Genomic DNA, 20391 nt, shown 5'->3' on the forward strand with positions numbered 1-20391 from the left:
TCTTAAAGAACAAAAACTCATTTTTTTTCTATTTTAAAAAAACTGTTAAAGATACTATTATATGTTTAAAAGTGTCTACCATTTCTATTATGCACATTTATTTTAGACTGAGAGAGTAATATAAGATAAAAGGTAAGAAGGCCCATGGACTGATATTATAAAGCCCAAATTTTGATCCAAGCCCAATTGGCCCATTTCCAAATTCCAACTGCCAAGTATTAAGTATATTCTTCATCGTCGTCGTCGTCTTCTATCCTTTCCCCCAAATTGCTTTTTCACTCACAGTCATGGATTTTGCTTCGACTCTCTCCATGTACTTTCATCCGAAAGCAACTACAACCACCAGCTTCACAGCCGATGGCTGTATGCTTCTTCGCAGTCGGATGTTTTTTTCTACTAAGTTGCATTATGTGCATTCAGGACGCCGACGTTTGCAATTCGAAACGTTTGCAATAAAAAATGCTTCGGGTTCGTCTGGACGGTCGGCGAGAGGTAGGAGAGTTTATAGGGAGTCTCAATCCGAAGCAGGGCCTTTAACCGCTGTTCCGGTGAAGGAGATTGCTTCATTTGTGTTGCCGGTCGGCTCGTTCGTTGTCGTTACTTTTGGTATTGCTTTTTAATTGCTATCTATTACGTTTTCTTGTGTCTATCGTTATTGAATGTATTCTCTCTATCTTATACAATATGAGCTAAATTCTGAGGAATTTGGATGTCAAATGCTTTATACCTTCACCATCAGTTGGTAGGGATTTTAAAATTTTCGGCCGACATAGCTACTTGTACGGATAGGATGATTAAACTTGCAACAAAATCCGTACTCAATTTTGCATTGAACATGATTAAGTTTGACAAAACAACGAAATGTAGCTATTTGGAACAAAGGGGCCTCGTTTGCAAAATTTGTGCTTATGGGGAGGAGCACTTGACTATCAAAGTTTGTTAAAATTTAGAAGTTGAATTGTTACAACCAAATGAGGTTTATGTTTGATTAGTTAGCTAGATAAAGGACAATAGCTTCAATTTAGTTAGCTGTTACCGTTAACATTGAACATGTAAGATGAGGGCATTATGGTTTTCTTTTGGTTAAGGGATTGATGTTGTCATGGGTGAGGTTGTTGTTATGTGTATCATCTTTCGTTGATTATCAGTGGTAAGTTATCAGAACTGTAGTGATCGAATGATGCAAGTTAATGTTGTTGCTTATCATGATGAATTGATGACCCTAATGTGATTGTGGTCAAATTAGTGGTAAGTCCAGTAGGTAGTGTGACTTGGCAGTCAATAAAATTTATATTCTACTTGTGAAAGTATTTCTCTCTAGGTTGGAATCATGACCTCATCATCTTCCACGAATATGATGCCTACTCTTCCTGGTTACCCTATTCTATTTAGATATGGTCATTTATAGGAACTTCATCGTGCCCATCATAAACGGTATTAGGTTTGTAAAGTCGACTTTTTGTGCTAGAGGGTCAAATACCGTTAACCATCATTCTTAATTTCCTCATGTTCAGAATTTTTCCCTTTTCCATGACCTGTTCCGTTTTTTCATTTGGTTCCATTGCCATAAAAGCTAACGTTTCTCAAATAGATTTACAAGAAGAGTTATGCTAAAGATAGAAGCTTCTCAATGGTTCACTAATTTATGTCTTCAGCTGACAGTTATGTGGAAATTGGTGGAGAAGCTGATTATGCCCAAGCGGTCAAAAGCTCCAGCAGCAGAGAAAAAAACTACCGACGGAGTGAAATGGTCCTTTGCCGCTGGAACGAATTTGTTACCTAATTTTGGTGCAAAGATTGAAAGGGAATCCAAACTTCGACTAAATGATTTTGCTCAAGAACTTAGGTCGTTCAACATTGTTGACATGTCAGGTACTAGCAAAATAAAACCATATAAGATGCTGTGCTTGCGACAATATTCTTTATATTTTCTTATACACCAATTGTTTAGCTGCCTATATTTAATCTTGTACCTATGTGGCAGGTCGCAACTTCGGAGATGAAGGACTATTTTTCCTTGCAGAGAGCTTAGCTTATAACCAGGCTAGATTTTTTTCATGATCATGTTTATTTTACTCTATTAACTATTCTGTTTTATTCATTTGAAAGATGCTTATACGGTCAATGTTATTATATTGTTATAGTGATCCAGTTGATTAGCATAGAGTCATTTGAGTAAGTTGAGTTGGCCTGTGGTTGTGACTTACATTTGGTATTGTGGACTGCTTGGATCTATTTTTGTATATGTCTAGTGTATATTATTATTCTTTTTAAGGTTGTTTGTCATAATAGCTCTTCCTAAATAGTTCAAACTAGATTCTGTACTTGATAAATATCAAATCATGAATAGTTAGATTCAGAGCGAAGGGTTTTGGATCGTAACGAGTCCTAAGATTCAAGTTGCAAATACTAAGATTCCTTTAATCTTTGTGTGAACTATGAAAGTAGATAATTATCCAACACGTATCATATTAGAGTTGTATTGAATCAAAGTAAATGTATTGTGGTTTGGATGAACTTACATTCTGGCAAACATGTGCAGATAGAATTGTAGACATCTGCAAGTCCCATATTAATGCCAACATTTTGTTTTATGGCATCATTTCAATTTAAAATTACTTATGTCCCCAAATCAATCATTACAAATACATTTTAACCCCCCCCCCCCCCTCTCTTTGTCACCATTAAGGGGTATTTCACACATTTCTAGAGGGAGAGAATACTATTTTTATTATTTGTGAATAGAACAAGAACCTGCTTGTAACTGAAACTCTGGATTTATGACATAACATGATAAATCCCCTTCGTTAAGTTTTTATACCATGGTTGCTAGCTGATATTGTGGCTTTGCCTTGGTGTACTGGGTGCATCCTTGCTTTTCCTTTTCCAGGTTGTAGAAGAAGTGAATTTTGCTGCCAATGGAATAACGGCAGAAGGAATTAAAGCTTTTGATGGTATTCTGCAATCGAACATTTATCTAAAGACTCTTAACCTATCAGGAAACACTATTGGGGATGAAGGAGCTAAGGTGAACTAATTTGTTAGTTTTAGTAGGTCATGGGTTTGAAGGAAATTGTAAAATTTAATTATGTTCCCCCTATTTTACAAAAATAAATCTTGGAAAGGGTCATAATAAAGGGTCCTAGTCTACTTTTTAATTTTCATATTAAACCCATTTATTGATTTCTAGCTTTGCAATATTGGAGGTTTTTGAATTGCTGATGATATATGATATTTTCTATGCAGGCTTTATGTAATATCCTGGTGGATAATAATGGTATTCAGAAGCTCCAGCTAAACAGTACTGGGCTAGGAGACGAGGTTAGTTTTTTCCCAAATTTTTAACTAAAAGTTGCTGGTTAGATATTAATTGATCTACAAAATCCTCAACTATATTTACATGTTGCAGGGAGCAAAGGCTATTGCTGAGATGCTAAAGAAAAACTCAACCTTGCGAACACTTGAACTCAACAACAATTTGATTGACTATTCTGTATGCCTTTGTTTTATTTCATCGTAGTTTATGTTTGTATGTATTATTGAAGTTAATAGCATCTCTCTTACTTTTAATTTGGCATCGGAGGCAGGGATTTTCAGGTCTTGCTGAGGCACTTCTTGAGAATAAATCGTTACAGAGCTTGTATCTAAAGTAAGTAGATCTTGTGATTTCATATTGTTTCCCCATTTTACAGATACATTTTATGGCTTTTTAAGAATGTACAAAAGGCCATTGGGGTATGTAGCATGGATAAACTCATGCCAACCTGATTATTTTGTAACTGACAACACATTCTATTATCCTAGTGGAAATTATGGCGGTGCTTTAGGGGCTTCTTCACTTGCTAAAGGGCTCGAGGGTAACAAAGCTTTAAGGGTATTCATCTCATTTCTATTCATCTTTAGTCCCTAACTGATGTTTATATGCCGGTTTAAGTTTTTTTTTTTTATCACTAACTACAATATTTATATGGACTTGAATTCCTAAATTCTACCATAAGTGATCAGATATGTGAAATTCACATATATAATATGCAGGAACTTTTTTTGCATGGGAACTCCATAGGAGATGAAGGAGTCCGTGCATTAATAGCTGGATTGTCGATACATAAAGGTTTGGCTCCTTGATGCATTGATTTCTGTTGTTAATGTATTCTTATATGTTTCATTGTATCTATATATATATTGTGTTAACTTGACATGTATAGTTGGTAAGCAGGGAAACTCACAGCTCTTGACATTGGCAACAATATGATAACCTCAAAAGGCGCATTTCATGTTGCGGAATATGTCAAAAGAAGTAAAACCTTGTTGTGGCTTAACGTATACATGAATGACATTAAAGATGAGGTATTCATCCCTCATTAGTTTAAAACTTTCAAGTGTTTTCTCTTGTTAACATTAATCAATATCCTGTTATCGTTTTAAGGTTCTTATTATATACATTGATTTGATTATCAAAATATGCCAGGGAGCTGAGAAAATAGCTGATGCTTTGAAGGAGAACCGTTCAATAACAAACATAGACTTGGTGAGAAGAGGACCCAAGTTTACCCCATTAGACGTAACGTTAAGATTATTTGAAATAAATTCAACCATTTTTATACTTTCAGGGGGGAAATGACATCCATGCTAAAGGGATAACTGCAATATCGGAAGTTCTAAAAGATAATACCGTGATAACAGCTGTGAGTGTCTTACTGAATTACTTGCTTCCTTCTGATGGAAAATCGCAAACCTTTCCATTTCTGAGTAGATTTCAAGTTTATCTATTTGCATGTTGTCATCGTTACAAAGTTAATGATGTTGATTTGGATCCAGAAGGTACTCGTATTGTCATTGTAGAAGGGTATTTTAGACATTTGACAAACAATGATGCCGTCCTAAGACTACCCAGTCAAAATTTGCCAATTTATGGGACGGAGATGGGCACTCTCCGTCCTAAAATAAATTTCCACATTGAAAAAGTCACAGTTTTTTGTGATCATTATAGTTTTTAATGAACTAAATGACAATTTTACTCTTAATGACAAGGGAGCAAAGGATAAAATTAGAGAAAGTATAGTAGACACTTATTTTGGGACAAGCTAAATTGAAATGTGGACACTTATATTGGGACAGAGGAAGTAGTATATTACTATGCTTACGAAGCTGAAGTAACTCAATTTGTCTCTATTGCAAACAGCTTGAACTCGGTTATAATCCCATGGGATCAGATGGTGCAAAAGCTTTGTCAGATGTTCTTAAGTTTCATGGAAATATAAAAACTCTCATGCTTGGTTGGTGTAAGGTAATTACAAGATTCAAATTCTTTTGTTAATTTTTAGAATCTCTAAGAAATCTCATATGACCAATTTCATTCCAACTTATTACAGATAGGAGCAAAGGGTGCAGAGTTCATAGCTGATACTCTAAAATACAACAATACGATCTCCACTTTAGATCTACGAGCTAACGGGCTTAGTGATGAGGTTCATATCTGTAAAGAAACTACTTTTGTATCATTCCCCATGTTCAATAAATTAATAGCCAGTTGGTCATGCAGGGTGCTAAGTGCTTGGCTCGCAGCCTTAAGGTGGTGAATGAAGCTCTTGTGTCACTTGATTTAGGATTCAATGAAATTAGAGTATGACCCTCCTTCCTTCCGTAGAGAACTTGGCATTAAAAGAAGTTCTTCATTGCATCTTATTTGATTTGATTTGGCAACAGGATGAAGGGGCTTTCGCCATTTCTCAAGCATTGAAGGCTAACGAAGATGTGAGACTGACATCTTTGAATCTTTCTAGCAACTTCCTTACAAAGTTAGGGCAGGTATTTGATTTCACCCTTTTCTCGTCTATCTTTCCTTCCATATTGTTATTTGAGGGAGTATATGGTCAGTAGTCACGTTGCGTTTGGGACTGGACATGACTGAACGGTAAAGCGTTGGGGAAGGTTTGGTTTTAATTTGTTATGGGTAGTTTAGTAATTTACCAAGTTTCTTCCACCTATTTTGGTGGGGCAGACTCATTCCTGTCTGCTCTCAGTATCTAATTGTCACACCAAACGTGGAACTAGTTTTTGCTTAGTTCTGTCATGTACTATCCCACGTACCAAATGCACCATCAATCCTAGTATGCAAAATCATGTTTGTTTCCTTCCTTCGATTGGGTGATCCTGAAATAAGGGTATAAAATGTTGCAGAGTGCTCTAACTGATGCAAGAGACCACGTGTACGAGATGAATGAAAAAGAACTAAGTATCGGTTTCTAGGCATCTTAATGGAAGCAAGGCGTATACTTAGTTGACAGGTATTCGACTTTTCTTGTTTTTGCGGGCATCCCTCAAACTGCAGGGATGTTTAAAAATTTTGTTACAGAGATTGCGGCTAGCATTGTGGTTGAGAAACTTCTTTGCACCCATTTGTTTGTTTTGGTAAACATAGGGTTTTGATCATTCAATTTGGTAAGGTGCACCCACGTGATCATATGAATCTTAACCCTTGCAAAACCACCAAGTTTGTTGGTGTTGTAATGTTAAACCCATGTGCAGGCAGGCTGAAAGTTGGTCAGCAACCAGCAACAATTGCATAGTAAAGAGTAGTATGGTAGGTGGTGGTAATTCCTAATTGCAACTCTGATCTGGTGGATGAGATGTTAAATACCCAATAATTTTCTAGTAGGCCTGCCTCAATATAAATCCAAAACAAACATTACTGTTAGGGTATGTTTGTCGAGAATGAGATAGGCGGGTGAAAAAATTGTTGAAGATTTTAGGGTTTTAATTTGAAGTTGGTAGTTTAATAATTTACTACATTTATGTAGAAGTCAGTCATGTCCTATAATGTTGCAGGGTCAACAAAAGGAACTTCTTTGACCATCTACTATCTTACAAAAACACCTTTGTGTTGATGTGTCTAATGTCCTCAATTACTTGTGACTGCCATGTTGAAGAGATTGATGTTTTACATACATACGAAAATGGCAGAGATGACCCCAAAAACAGATAGACACCACACTCCAAGTTCACGCATCGGGATTTTATACATATTAAATAAAAATATTTTTGTTTATGTAAAAGCTATCAAATTGAAAATATGTCTTTATATTAGAAAATGTAAAGTTCAGAAAATAAAGAAAATCGAGACATATTATATATATTTTGGGTTGGACATTAAAATATACATTGTATTGGAAATTAAATACGGTTAATGTAAGATTATTAGTATATAGTCAAACAACAAATAGTTAAAATAATAATAAAATATAAATATGAATTAATATTAGAAAAGTTCGATTATACAAACAAGAAAACCTATTGCCAAATTGTACAAGAATAATCTGGTAATTAAATACTTTGAGCAACTATAAAGAAAAGGTTGTCTATAAAAGTATTTCTATATTTTAATGTTCAACCTGAAAGATACGTGAACTTCTTTTGATTTTTACACTTTAATTTTTTTAATATAAAAGTCATTTTATCAATTCTATAACTTTTTAAAGTAAATATAAAGAAATTTATTTAATATGTACTTTGGTTTAAGAAATTTGATTTGTAATTCGATATATGAAGTATTTTTTTTAATAAAAAGAATTAAAAATAGCAGAGATGATCTTCAAAAAGTCCTTGCACAATAAATTTTAGCATAAATTATGCTTTTATCCTTGTAGTTTGTTCAAAAACTGATTAATCCCTCATAATGGTTGATAATTGACTGTGTTAATTTCGGGGACCTTGAGTGTTATGTAATTGAAAAGTCAGAGACCATCAATGTAGATAGTTTGTTTAAGAACCAACTCCAAAATTTGAGCAAGCCACAAGGACCATCGAAGTAATTTACTCAAATTTTTATTTAAAGAAATGTGTGCAAATAGATTATATAGGAGTTTACATATTTAGGGAATGTATTATTTTATATGATATTTTTTTTATAACTATAATTTAATATATTGATTAATATATATTTGATTTATAATATATTTGTTTTACATGTACTTGGTTTACGATGTGAAACTTTTTGATGTGTTTTTGAAACACAAAATACATATAAAAGAGTTTCACATTGTTAAACGAATAAATATAAAACAAATATATGTCAATCAGTATATTAAAAACTATACTTACATATTAAAAATTATGTATCAAAAGACCTTAAAATAGAAGTTTTCACAAATATCATAAATTTCAAAATTATTAAATAATGATTAACTATATATATCTTAGATTTTGCAATGATTTCTATACGATTTTTTTTTATATCACTTCACAATATTTAGCTTTTTTTTTTTTTAACCTGGAGCAGATAAAAATAAAATTGTAGAAACGTAGAAATTAATTATTAAAATAAATAAAAAATTATCTGATTATCTTTTTCATTCAATTCATGGGAAGGAGACAGGTGGGACGTAAACAGGTACACGAACACTGTAAAATTTTAAATTTGTGGGCAGAGATAGCTGGCAAATAAAGACAAAGTGGGCCTGACCCATTTTCCAAGGCCCATAACCCTCTTCTCTATATAACATGACATGCCTCCGATCCATTTTCAGAACCTCCAATTCCATACCAAAAATGGCTTCTCCTTTCAATTTTCTCTTCCTACTTCTAATTTCAATCTTTGTCCTCTCTCTTTTTCAGGTGTCTTTCTATAATCTATACCATTTATATATATATATATATATAATTCACCTAATTTCTGTTATAGATTGTATGACAATTGAGAGTGTGAATAATTTATGTAGCATTCGTGAGAAATGTTACACCATTCACGATTAACGTCACGTGTAAATTCTTGAACACGTGAGGCGCTATCGTTGGTTCCTGATTCGCAATAAAAAACTAGGCTCTCAATTAAGCATCTAATTTCCATAACATTTAACATGAAATTGTGGCAACAATTTTTTTTGCTTTGGCTTCTTTTGGTATATTTAATTTTAATGTATATAATACAAAAATCATATGAATTCTAGAAAAGATATATGATTCAACAAGTTTAGTTTTTTTGAATATAAATAATATTTAATTTCTAAAGCATGGTGTAATGAATGGGTGACTTAATTTGGGTTATGGGCTTTGTAGGTCTCCTCTTCATCAGCATCCGATTCTCAGGCTGGGATTCAGGCCCAAGCCCATCATCTCCAGGTTTTTTCTTCATCCAATCTCTTTCTATCATTTTTTTTAATTGTTAAACCATTTTTGTCTTTGTGTTTCCAAACGCTTACCCGGGTAATCGTTTACCAAGTCACTTTACTTTACCGAATGAATATAGCAAGAACTAAGAATCTTACTCGGTAAGAGCGAAGGCAAGAATCTCGAGTCTTATCCAGTAAGTGAAGACAAGAACTCTCACAATGGTTAGCGCTTACCGGGATAAATTGTTGCATATGATACGTTTTAATGAATAAAATTTTGCCCAGAAATAAACGATAGTATTGAATCTTACCGGTAAGTGTTTAGATAAACAGCCTCTAAGCTTACAAATTATTTGGGACTATTCTTTAGAGATCACAAGTACATGTTTGAGTTGGGTGTTAAAAAGAAGGTCCATCCACGCTCCAATTTTTGTCCAATTATTGGTAGTTTAGTTTGGTCTGTGGTTTTCTTTACCCATTATTACTCGGAGCGTCTCAGCTAGACACGGTCAAAAACCGGTTTTGGGTTAGGGCCTAAATCAACAATCCGGGTTGGTCTTGGTTTTGGTCCCGTCAAAAATACTAAGATTCGGTTAAGAGTATTTGTAACTGGTTGCGGTAACTGGTCCCGGTCCTGGGCTGGCCCCAAACCGGTCCTATATAAATTTTTAAAAATACTATTCTAATACATTTTAAAATATATAATTAGGTCAATCAAATACACTTAAAAAATACATTTTATTGTATATTTATAATTGGTTTTCATTCAAATACATTTAAAAATTACATTTTATAATTAGTTTTTGATCAAAAAAATTTGTTTTATTGTAAATTTGTAATTTGATTTTCAATCAAATATACTTTGAAAGTTAGAAATGCATTAAAAATACATATAAAAATACCTTTTTTTGAAAAAAAATTTAGGCCGGGCCTATAACCGGTCCCAGGCCAGACCTTGTTTTTAGATGAAAACCATAACCGGTCTTTAACCGACGGTTCCAAACCGGTTCCAGTCTTGGTCCTCTGCTGATCCCGGGTCAGGCCAGACCCATTTGGCCATCTCTAGTTTCAACTAGTCTAACCAAACCGCTTTTTTTTTATATGATTTTGTTTTAAAAGTAATATTATTTCAACGGTCTTGATATTTCATTTTGAACAGTATGATTTAAATTTTTTGAAAAATACAATTGGATCTTTTAAACCAGATTGTAAACACTCCTGTGGAAGGTTGTACAATAACATGTGGTAATATTAATTACTATCTAATTCCTAATTACATAATGAATGATGGTAATTTATGTAAGTGAAAAACTTATTTATCTACAAATAGTAACCGGAGTTTGTGGTTTGTAGGGGTCGGAAGGACCAAGTAGGAGGCTTTTGACGCTTGTAGGTAACTTCTCATATCACCTCAATATTTAAGGTACTTTTACGTGGCAGATTTTATAAAAACAATAGTTAAGGATATTTTGTATAAATTCTGAAGACTGTAGGGGTCTATGTGCAATAAGATGCGGAAGGCATTCAAGGCCAAACGTGTGCACTAGGGCATGTGGCACGTGCTGCCGAAGGTGCAACTGTGTGCCACCTGGCACGCATGGCAACAGAGAAAGGTGTGGAAGTTGCTATACTGATATGCTGACTCATGGAAACAAGCCAAAATGCCCATAGAAATTATAAGTATGTGTGTGTCTCTTTTTGAACTTTGTTTTGAAAATATGTGGCCTTAATGTTATTTTTAGAAGTTAAGTGTAATGTTAAATAAAAAACATAAATAGTATAATAGTTTGTATTATAGACGTTTAATAAATATCCTTTTGCTTATAAATTATTACATATTTTTTTTTAAGAGAATATCGTTATGTTTTATAATTTATTAGAAAAGTACCCGTGCAATGTAGCGAGACACATCTCGATTTTAATGTTCTATTTTATTATTTGTCTCTATCGATGTTATAATACGATTTTATGTGTTTTTAAGAAAGCAATAATGATTTTATTTTTTAATATAATATAAATTTAAATATATCATAAAAATTTTAAAAATATATATATCAATGTTAATATCAATTCAACTATTTAAAATTTTTATTTTTTTATTATAATTTAATTTAAATTTAATAACGAATTTATTTATTTTTGGTTTARTAATATAACATTTTATAAAGATAATAATTAAGTATTCTGTTAGAACTCAATGATTATTCTAATTATATTTTAGATTTTTTATATTTAAAATTAGATGTTTATCTTGTATTTGATTATGTTTATCTACAGTTAGTTACACGAATTCAGATATGGAGCTTCAATAAGTTATACTTACGCACAATCTACTTGCAATCTTGAGTTTTAAGTAATATGCATTAATAAACAGTATTTTATGCATACAAATTGGTTTTTAAGAGTTTTTGTCAAATGCTTTATAATATAGTATAGATAAGAAAAAAAAATTAAAATTTCATAAATTTAAACGGGTGAGTTTGGTTCGAGTTCGAGTCGAGTTTAGTTTTAACTACCTGTGAGTTTTAGAGTCGAGTTCAAGTTTGAGAAATGTCTATCGAGTTCGAGTCAAGTATATCAATACTCAAACTCGACTCACGTCATTTACACTATGAATAACCAAGGTAGCCTCTAGGCTCACGTTCATCACACAGATGTCTGCCATTGAAACCAGTGTACACGAGAAACCGTTTTTGACCAATTTAAATCATCTTACTTTGGTTTTTTTGCTCCAAAATATTATTTTAAACACCATGCATAATTAGTAAGAAAAAGAAGATTTATTTCAATAAACACCTGACCTCCAAATATAACGGTTTTAACATTTATAAACATCACACCAGGATTTTAAAGTGTATAAAAAATATTTATAAAAAAGGTGAAATAATATTTATTTATTTATTTATTAACAGAATCATATCTTCTAAAAATAAAATTATTTACTAAAATAAATAGGCAAAAAACTTAAATGTTTGAAAACAATTTCAACTCAAACCCAAAATATTCCCATTTTTCACAACTAATCATTCACGATAAAACATTTTATTAGGGGTGTATGCGAGTTGGGTTAGGCGGTTTACAACAATTTTACAATCCAACCCAATTATGGCGATTTGGAAAAATCTCAACCCAACCCAACTCATTCAATAGTATAATCCAACCAAACCCAACCCTTGCGGGTTGAAGCGGGTTGGATTGGGTTCGGTTGGGTTGACGGGTTAGTAGTTACATAATTTGACGAATGAAATAATTCATAAAACTTAAGCTTATAAACCATACTATAAAGTGTCTTATCGAAAAAGATTATAATATGTTTATAGGACGTTTTGGACGTTTCAATAAGTGTTTTAGATGATCTTTAAATAAAATGTGTATTAGTTATTTTATAAAAACATTTTGAGAAGTGTCCCGTAAACTCATCTATTTATAGGACATCTATGTTTATATGACATTTTTTCAAGTCGTGTTGTATAAAATAACTAATACGACACTTTATTTTAAAAACATCATAGAATTTGTTAAGACGTCCAAAATAATCCTATAAATATATTGTAATTCTCTTAGATAAGACATTTTTCTGATGTAACTCTTTAAAAGCGTTATAGATTGATGGATTCGTCCATCAAATATCTATCAATATAATTCATATTCTCCAACATATCAATTTGTTGTTGATTAAAAAAAAATTCAATAATTTTTCTTATTAATAAGATTATTTGTCATCATTCTTTGATCGTGAATCTCTTTTGGTAATCTATACGTTTAGCTAAAATAAAACAAAAGATTTAAAATTTATACATTATTAATATATATATATATATATATAAATTTATAAAAATTATATATTAGCGGTGGGTTGGGCGGGTTGAGCCTATCAACCCTCCTAATTAGCGGATGAACGGTTAGGCGGGTTGGGTTTAATTGAGTTGGACAGATTTTACGGATTGACAGTTTTTTGTACACCCCTACATTTTATGATATCATATAAAATTGTTCAAACTTCACAAAATTCAAATATTAAAAGATTTGCATTTTTATTAGATGAAAATCCTTTTTTTATACAAGTGCTCAAATACTGAAAGCATTACATATGTTTGTACTCCAATTTGAAAAGGGAAAAGTTAAAAAAAAAACCCGACAAATTTTAGTGTTTGGAATGATTAAGTAATTGGATAACTTTTTGAAACGAATAAGTACTTGGACATTCCAAAACATGTTAAATAAATCCTTGAAGTTTATTTAACCTGTTAAATATATCCTTAGGGTTACCAACAACCTCTTTAGCAGGTAAAAATAGAAACTAAAAAAAACTAAAAGCTAATATCGGCCCTACACCACCCACCTCCATCTCGCCGCCCTGCACCAACGGCCATCGCCACCTCCCTCAGCCAACCCTTTCTAGATGTTTTTCTGTTAAAAGTTATCACCAATTTAAGTTTGGCTCAAATATCTTATCGAGATATATTACCCATGTGAAGGATTTCAGAGAAAGAGATGGAATTCCTGATCTCCGAAGGACAACTCGATTTCGATATGCTAGTGTGGCATATATTGAGGTTGGTCAATGCTATCGGTTACTGGCTCAATTATCATTGAAGCACTTGGAGTTTTTGTTTCTCGTGTTCCCATATCATATTGCGTTTTGCCATCAATATGCATTTATCATTTACCGAACTCCATTTCACATTTCGTTGATGTGGAACTTCAGGTTGATGCCAATGTAAAAAGGTTACTGAAGAGTGGGAAAGATCTTGATGATGCCTTGATTGCGGCTGTCGTTCGGAACTTAGAAGTTGCTCGAGTATGTAATATTACCTGTATTCATTCCTTTACCTTCTTAATTGTTATCGCCATCTTTTTGTTTCTTCCTTCCGAGTAATATTTTTAAAAGATCTTGATGATGTCCACATATAATATTTCTACTAAGATGTGATGACAATTAAACGGTCACTCATAAGTACCAATAAACGTACCATGTGAAATAGTTATTTGATTGCAAGTCATGCCCTTTAGATTGATGAAATAATTCCCGTTATTAGACTCGATGTGGACAATGGAGTTCGCTTTTGGAAAGGACAAAGACCATACTTGCTCCTAGGTGGCTTCTGTTCTTGCGTTCAAAGAGGGTTTGTGTATTAAAGAGCCAGAACCTGGGACAACACTTAAATGATTAAGTTCTTAACGAATAAATCATTGTATTTTAAAAAAAAAAACCTATTACACATATCATTAAATATAACCAATAAATTAAAATAATAAACCACAAGGGTTGTGACGTAATGCTTGAGATCTTCGGGAATATGGTGGAATATCTCATCTGTCAATGATTAGATTCTGGGTATACACAATAATTATGATCACTGAGTTTATCAGGACTAATTTCTTACAATCAATTGTTGCATGTGCTAGGATCAGTCCAGACATAGCCCAAAACATCATTTCAAAAAAAATTCAAATAAATATAACAATTTCTTTTAACATTTAATATGAGATTCCCTTGCACAAAATCTGATACCATGTATCAACCAACTTAATTACTATAAGAAAAAATCAATTACTACATATTGAATTATTGATATTGGTTTTATATCAACTTCGAGGTACAATACAATAAGATGCTCAAATAATCAACATAATTTAACAAAAAAAATTACTGTAACAGACAAAGAGTCAACATCTGAAAATGATTTTTTATTATCATAAAAAGTTACTAAGTCTTTTTTTATAGTTTGAAAAACTTTATCCAATCGCCCAAAATCCAAAAATCCATTGGCTTTTTTTTATTTATGGAAAAATATATTCAAAGGAGGGTGAAATTTACAAATTAATTATAATATAACATATATTAAAATTAATTTTTTGAAATATTTTTTTATTAATTTTAATTAAATTATAGTTTTTGGATTAATTTTCTACACTTCTTCCGATATCCTCTTTTATTTTAACATTTTTATTGTTGTAAACAACTGAACGTTTTAACAAATCATTCGTGAATCTTTCAACGAGAAGTTCGTTCAGTTACGCTCGTGAAAGTTCGCTTATTTATGTTTGTTAATGTTAGTTCATTTATGTTTGTTAATGTTAGTTCATTTACGTTGTTTGTATATATAAATATGGGACGTCTTATTTACAAAACATCTAATTCTAACAAACCATACAAATCAATCTTAGTCGTTTATCTACTCTAATAAATATCTGATTTCATTTTATTTTTTAATCTAAAGTTATGATCATAATGAATGAACTTTATCATCTTCTATAAATATATATATATATACTAGTTGTGTATCCGTGCAATGCGGCGGGAGACATGAATTTTAACGATTTTGAAGTTCCACTAGTTTTATAAGATAAGATTTAACAATGATATAGGTTATACTTGGTCTTTACATATTAATACAATTTGAATAAATAAGAGTTATGATTCCAATTACAGACTATCGATGAAAAAAATTGTATGACAGTTTAAAATCCAATATATTTAAAATCCAACATATTTAAACGACTCCACAAATGTATTCGATTTACACCAAGAGCAAGAAACCAAGAAACTTGAGTTTTAAGATAAACACTCAAAACCAATAAAGAAAACTACAAATTTGACAGATCATAAGCCATGAAAAGACAAAAAAAGATGAGTTTTAGAATAAAATTTCAACTGCTTACCCTCTTTATTGTCCAGAAACTCAAATTAAGGTTGAATTAATGCATGTATATATATATTTCAAAAAAACCAAGAACATATTAATTCAAAACATATTATACAGTGCAATTTGGAYAGCYTARCCCCAAAATATATAGCATATATATAAATAAATAACTATAAAAGTATAAATCGTAAATATTAAAAATATTTTTTCACAGTATATATAATATATAAAAATATAACTAAGTCAAAAACTATTCAATATTGGACTCATTTCGAAGGTATTAACGAGACGATTATAATGGTGTAACTTGTTAAAATAAAAATGTATTTTTTAAACATGTTTTAATTGATATACGATTATGTATGCTAATTTGATAAAAGTTTGAAATGAAACATTTAAAAGTAAAGAACGTAAAGTAAATTAATTAATTAATTATAGGAGTATAAAGTGTAAATTTAAAATTATAATTTTAAAAAAATCGGTTGAAAGGGTGAGTGTATGTGAGGAGATGATGAGGTGAAAAAGTGAAAAAATAAGTATAAAGGATATGTTGGTCATTTAGAATTTTAAGACTTTTGTTAAATTTGCTTAATAAGATAGTGTAGATATAGATATTTATCATTATTCATAAATGTCTATATTGTTTTCTAATATAAGCATTGATTATGTTTTGTGTAGTTTATTTTAATTGTTTGTAAATGAAATGTCCCCTAAATAAATATATTTATATATTATGAAATCCATATGTAAAATCATCAACTAAATTAAACTTTTTGGATTCTTTTTTAATCCTTCATAAGTTTACCTGGTTTTCATTTTATTATGTTATTTTTTAGGAAAGAAATGATCAGTAATGGTGGTCGTTTCATTTTTATTCGTGTTCGTTTGTTTAACCTTTTAACGAACATGAACAAACATATTTATTAATGAACAAACATGAATACAAAATTTTTTGTTCATACCATCGTGTTCATTAGTTTGTTCCGTTAAGTTAAACAACCGAACACGAATAAACATCCATTCGTGTTTGTTCGGTTCATGATGATGCGTTTGGTATCCATATAGGATAAGACAGAACATGACGGAACAATACAAAACAATAGTTCAACATTTGGTAAAAGAGAACTGGAAGAACAAAACATATAAAATGACCAATTTACCCGTAATAATTTGTTCATATATCTATACTATATTATAAAGCATTTGACAAAAACTCTTAAAAACAATTTTTTATGTACGAATTACTGTTTATTGATGCATATTACTTAAAATTTAAGATTACAAGTAAATTGTGCATAAGTACAACTTATTAAAGCTCCATACTTGAATTCATCTAACTAACTGCAGATAAATTTGATCAAATATTGGATAAACATCTCATTTTAAATATAAAAAATCTAAAATATAATTAGGATAATCATTGATAACTAACAGAATACCTAGTTATTATCTTTATAAAAAAATTATATTATTAAACCTAAATTAAATTTCTTTGTTACTAAACCTAAATTAAATTATAATTAAATAAATTTATTTAAGAAAATTACACCAAAACATAAGAACTTTTAAAAGATTAATTTAATACTGATATCAATATTTTTTTTGTATAAAGTACTATATAGTGATGCATATTACTTAAAATTCAAGATTACAAGTAAATTATGCATAAGTACAACTTATTAAAGCTCGATGTTTGAATTCGTATAACTAACTGCAGATAAAAATCTCATTTTAAAATATAATTAGAATAATTATCGAGTTTTAACAAAATAAATAATTATTATATTTATAAGAAAATTATATTATTAAACCAAATATAAATTACTTCGTTATTGTACCTAAATTTAATTATCAAAAAAATTAAATTAAAAAATTACACAAAAAATAAGAAATTTTAAATAGTTAGTTTGATATTAATATCGATATATTTTTATCAAATTTTTATGATATCTTCAAACTTATATTTTATTCAAAAATAAAAACATCATCGTTTTTTTCAAAATCACATAAGATCATATTATAACATTGACTGAGATAAAGAATAAAATAAAATATTAAAATTAAGATGTATCTCGCTATATTACGCAAATACCCTTCTAATTTTAATTAATATAGATCTTTTTACCTTGTTCTCTAGTTTGTTCCACCTTATTCCTATATATTATAAAAGTAGTAACAAACATGAAACAATAATTTTTTATTCTAGAGGATTATGTTATATTATATACACTATTCCAAAAATATCCCCTACGTACTTCCATCATCTTTACGCTATGGTCAACAAAGTCGTACTGTTTTGTAATTTTGTACTTCTATTCGTTCATTCGACCAAACATACGTATCCAGCTCCAAAAGTTATTGCGATTTCGATACGTTTTCAGTTATTAAATACACCAAGTGTTGATTTTAAACCAACAAAAGAAACCCCGTAGAGATGGAGAAAGCATATGAAGGCCATGTTGTGGTGTTGCCTTATCCAAGCCAAGGCCATATCAACCCTCTTCTCCAGTTCGCCAAAAGGCTCGCATCCAAAGGCCTCAAAGCCACCATCGCCACCACCCACTACACCCTTTCCTCCATCTCCGCCCCATCTGTCACCGTGGAACCCATCTCTGACGGCTTTGACCACGGTGGTTATGCCCAAGCTCAATCGGAGAAACTCTTCCTTGACTCCTTTAAAACCAATGGCTCACGTACACTCACCCAACTCATCAAGAAACACCAGACCACCACCCATCCGATTACTTGTATTGTGTACGATTCGTTTTTGCCTTGGGCTCTTGAGGTGGCTAAAGAAAATGGGATTCTTGGGGGGGCGTTTTTTACCAACTCCGCCACTGTGTCGGCCATTTTCAGCCGGATACATGACGGGACGTTGAGGTTGCCGGTGAGATTGGAGGATTGTCCGGTGGTGTTGCCGGGGATTCCGCCGTTGAATTTGGAAGACTTGCCGAGCTTTTTGAATGCACCGGAAAGTTATCCGGCGTACCTGGAGATGAAATTGAAGCAGTTTTCGAATCTGGAGAAGGCTGATTGGATTTTCAGCAACACTTTCCAAGAACTGGAACCTCAAGTATGCAATATTTTACGTACCCGCCTGCATTTTTCATTTCTAATAAATAATATACAAATTTTGAAAATTAAAAAAAAAACATTTTGATTTGATGATTAAGGGGGTGTTTGGGATTGGTTATTTAAAACAATTTATGTTTTTTTATTATAAAAATGATTATTAACTTATGTGTCATCAAACCGTAGTTAAATAAAACATGGTTAAAATTGTAAACTGGTAATAATCAATTTTTTATAAGTCAAGAAGAATTAACTTATCAAAAACAGTTTATTACCGGTTTGACACAAGTATAAGCAGTTTTTTTTCTTATCTAAACACCAGAAAACAGTTATCACCGATGTCAGACTGAAATAAGTTAAAAAACAGCTTTTATAAGCAATTCCAAACACCCCTAACTTTGAAACAAATCAAGTTATACATATTATGTGCTTTGAATGCTTTTTTGTTTGTTAGTCTCATCTTTGTCTCTCTTTAAAATTTCTTTGAATTTTTTTAAAAAAATGTATTTATTTTCAAAATATTCTTCATTTTAAATAATATTTTATCAATATCAAAATATTATTTCTCCCTAAATAATTATTTTCAAAAGCTTTAATCGGTAAAAAAATATTAAAAAATATTTTTCTCACATGATAATCATTTTTTGAGATAATCTCCATATTTGAAAAAAAAGTCTTTTTTTCCTACTTTCTCCGTTTTGAAAATACTTCTAGACAATCTCTTGAAGTTCAATTTTAATTCAAAGTTTTTGTTTTCTTTATTTTATTAATATTCCAATAATATATATATATATATATATATATATATAATTTTATTAACTTGTTACTATTAAAATAATGTTATATTAATAAATAAAAGATAAATATGTTAAAAATAGATGAGAATTTGATAAAATCTAACTGATAAATAAGAGAAAATAAGAAAGTTAAAGTAACAAATGAATATTTTATGTAGGTTATATTTGATAAACTAGTTGATAAACAAATAATTTTTTTTAGTAAAAACTAGGTGAGAAGCATGTAAAATAACCAAAAATGGTATTTTGAAGACTTTGTCAATTACAACATTTTATAAAATATTTAATAAAATAATATATTAATACTAACAAGATAATAAAGAAAAATAAAAATAATATAAGATGAATTAAAAAAATTTAATTATTATACATTATAAGTTTTGGATTTGTTAAAACACAAATTTTAGAAGAAAAAAAAAGGTATATATTAATGTATGATTTTTAAGAAGACACATATATAAACTCATATGAATCTATACTATATTATAAAGCATTTGACAAAAACTCTTAAAAATCACTTTTTATGCATAAATTACTGTTTATCAATGCATATTACTTAAAACTTAAGATTGCAAATAGATTGTCCGTAAGTACAACTTATTAAAGTTTCATATCTAAATTCGTGTAACTAACTACATATAAACATAATCAAATACATGATAAACATCCATTTTAAATATAAAAAATCTAAAATATAATTAAGATAATCATTTGATTCTAACAGAATACTTAATTATTATCTTTATAAATTATAATATTAAACCA

At 30.6% G+C, this 20391-nt stretch overlaps 3 protein-coding genes across 4 annotated transcripts in view; all 3 read left to right on the plus strand.

Annotated features, from left to right (window-relative positions):
* Positions 1-268: 268 nt before the first annotated feature.
* On the plus strand, positions 269-6432 carry LOC112528398 (protein NLRC3). Of its 2 annotated transcripts, none has more exons than XM_025139415.1 (17): positions 269-606; positions 1663-1872; positions 1985-2043; positions 2891-3028; positions 3247-3321; positions 3410-3493; positions 3588-3649; positions 3805-3874; positions 4036-4111; positions 4217-4347; positions 4469-4528; positions 4611-4685; positions 5183-5287; positions 5373-5468; positions 5543-5623; positions 5707-5808; positions 6181-6432. In XM_025139415.1, exons 1-17 carry the CDS (start codon positions 288-290, stop codon positions 6247-6249), a joined length of 1812 nt encoding a protein of 603 aa, XP_024995183.1. In that variant the 5' UTR covers positions 269-287; the 3' UTR covers positions 6250-6432. The 2 variants fall into 2 exon arrangements, with proteins under 2 accessions (XP_024995183.1, XP_024995184.1); XM_025139416.1 differs by having other exon boundaries at positions 289-606; positions 1656-1872.
* A 2104-nt stretch (positions 6433-8536) lies between these two features.
* LOC112528432 (snakin-2-like) lies at positions 8537-10869 on the plus strand. Its single transcript, XM_025139458.1, has 4 exons — positions 8537-8613; positions 9055-9117; positions 10461-10500; positions 10594-10869. Exons 1-4 carry the CDS (start codon positions 8548-8550, stop codon positions 10776-10778), a joined length of 354 nt encoding a protein of 117 aa, XP_024995226.1. The 5' UTR covers positions 8537-8547; the 3' UTR covers positions 10779-10869.
* A 7322-nt stretch (positions 10870-18191) lies between these two features.
* LOC112528495 (UDP-glycosyltransferase 74B1-like) overlaps positions 18192-20391 on the plus strand; it is a 4102-nt gene continuing 1902 nt past the window's right edge. Inside the window, exon 1 of the mRNA XM_025139525.1 lies at positions 18192-18830. Within this exon, the coding sequence (XP_024995293.1) occupies positions 18192-18830 (639 nt within the window). The remainder of the gene's footprint in view (positions 18831-20391) is intronic.

This window comes from Cynara cardunculus (genome assembly GCF_001531365.2).
Source record: "Cynara cardunculus var. scolymus isolate 2C chromosome LG 15, CcrdV1, whole genome shotgun sequence".
NCBI lineage: Eukaryota > Viridiplantae > Streptophyta > Magnoliopsida > Asterales > Asteraceae > Cynara > Cynara cardunculus.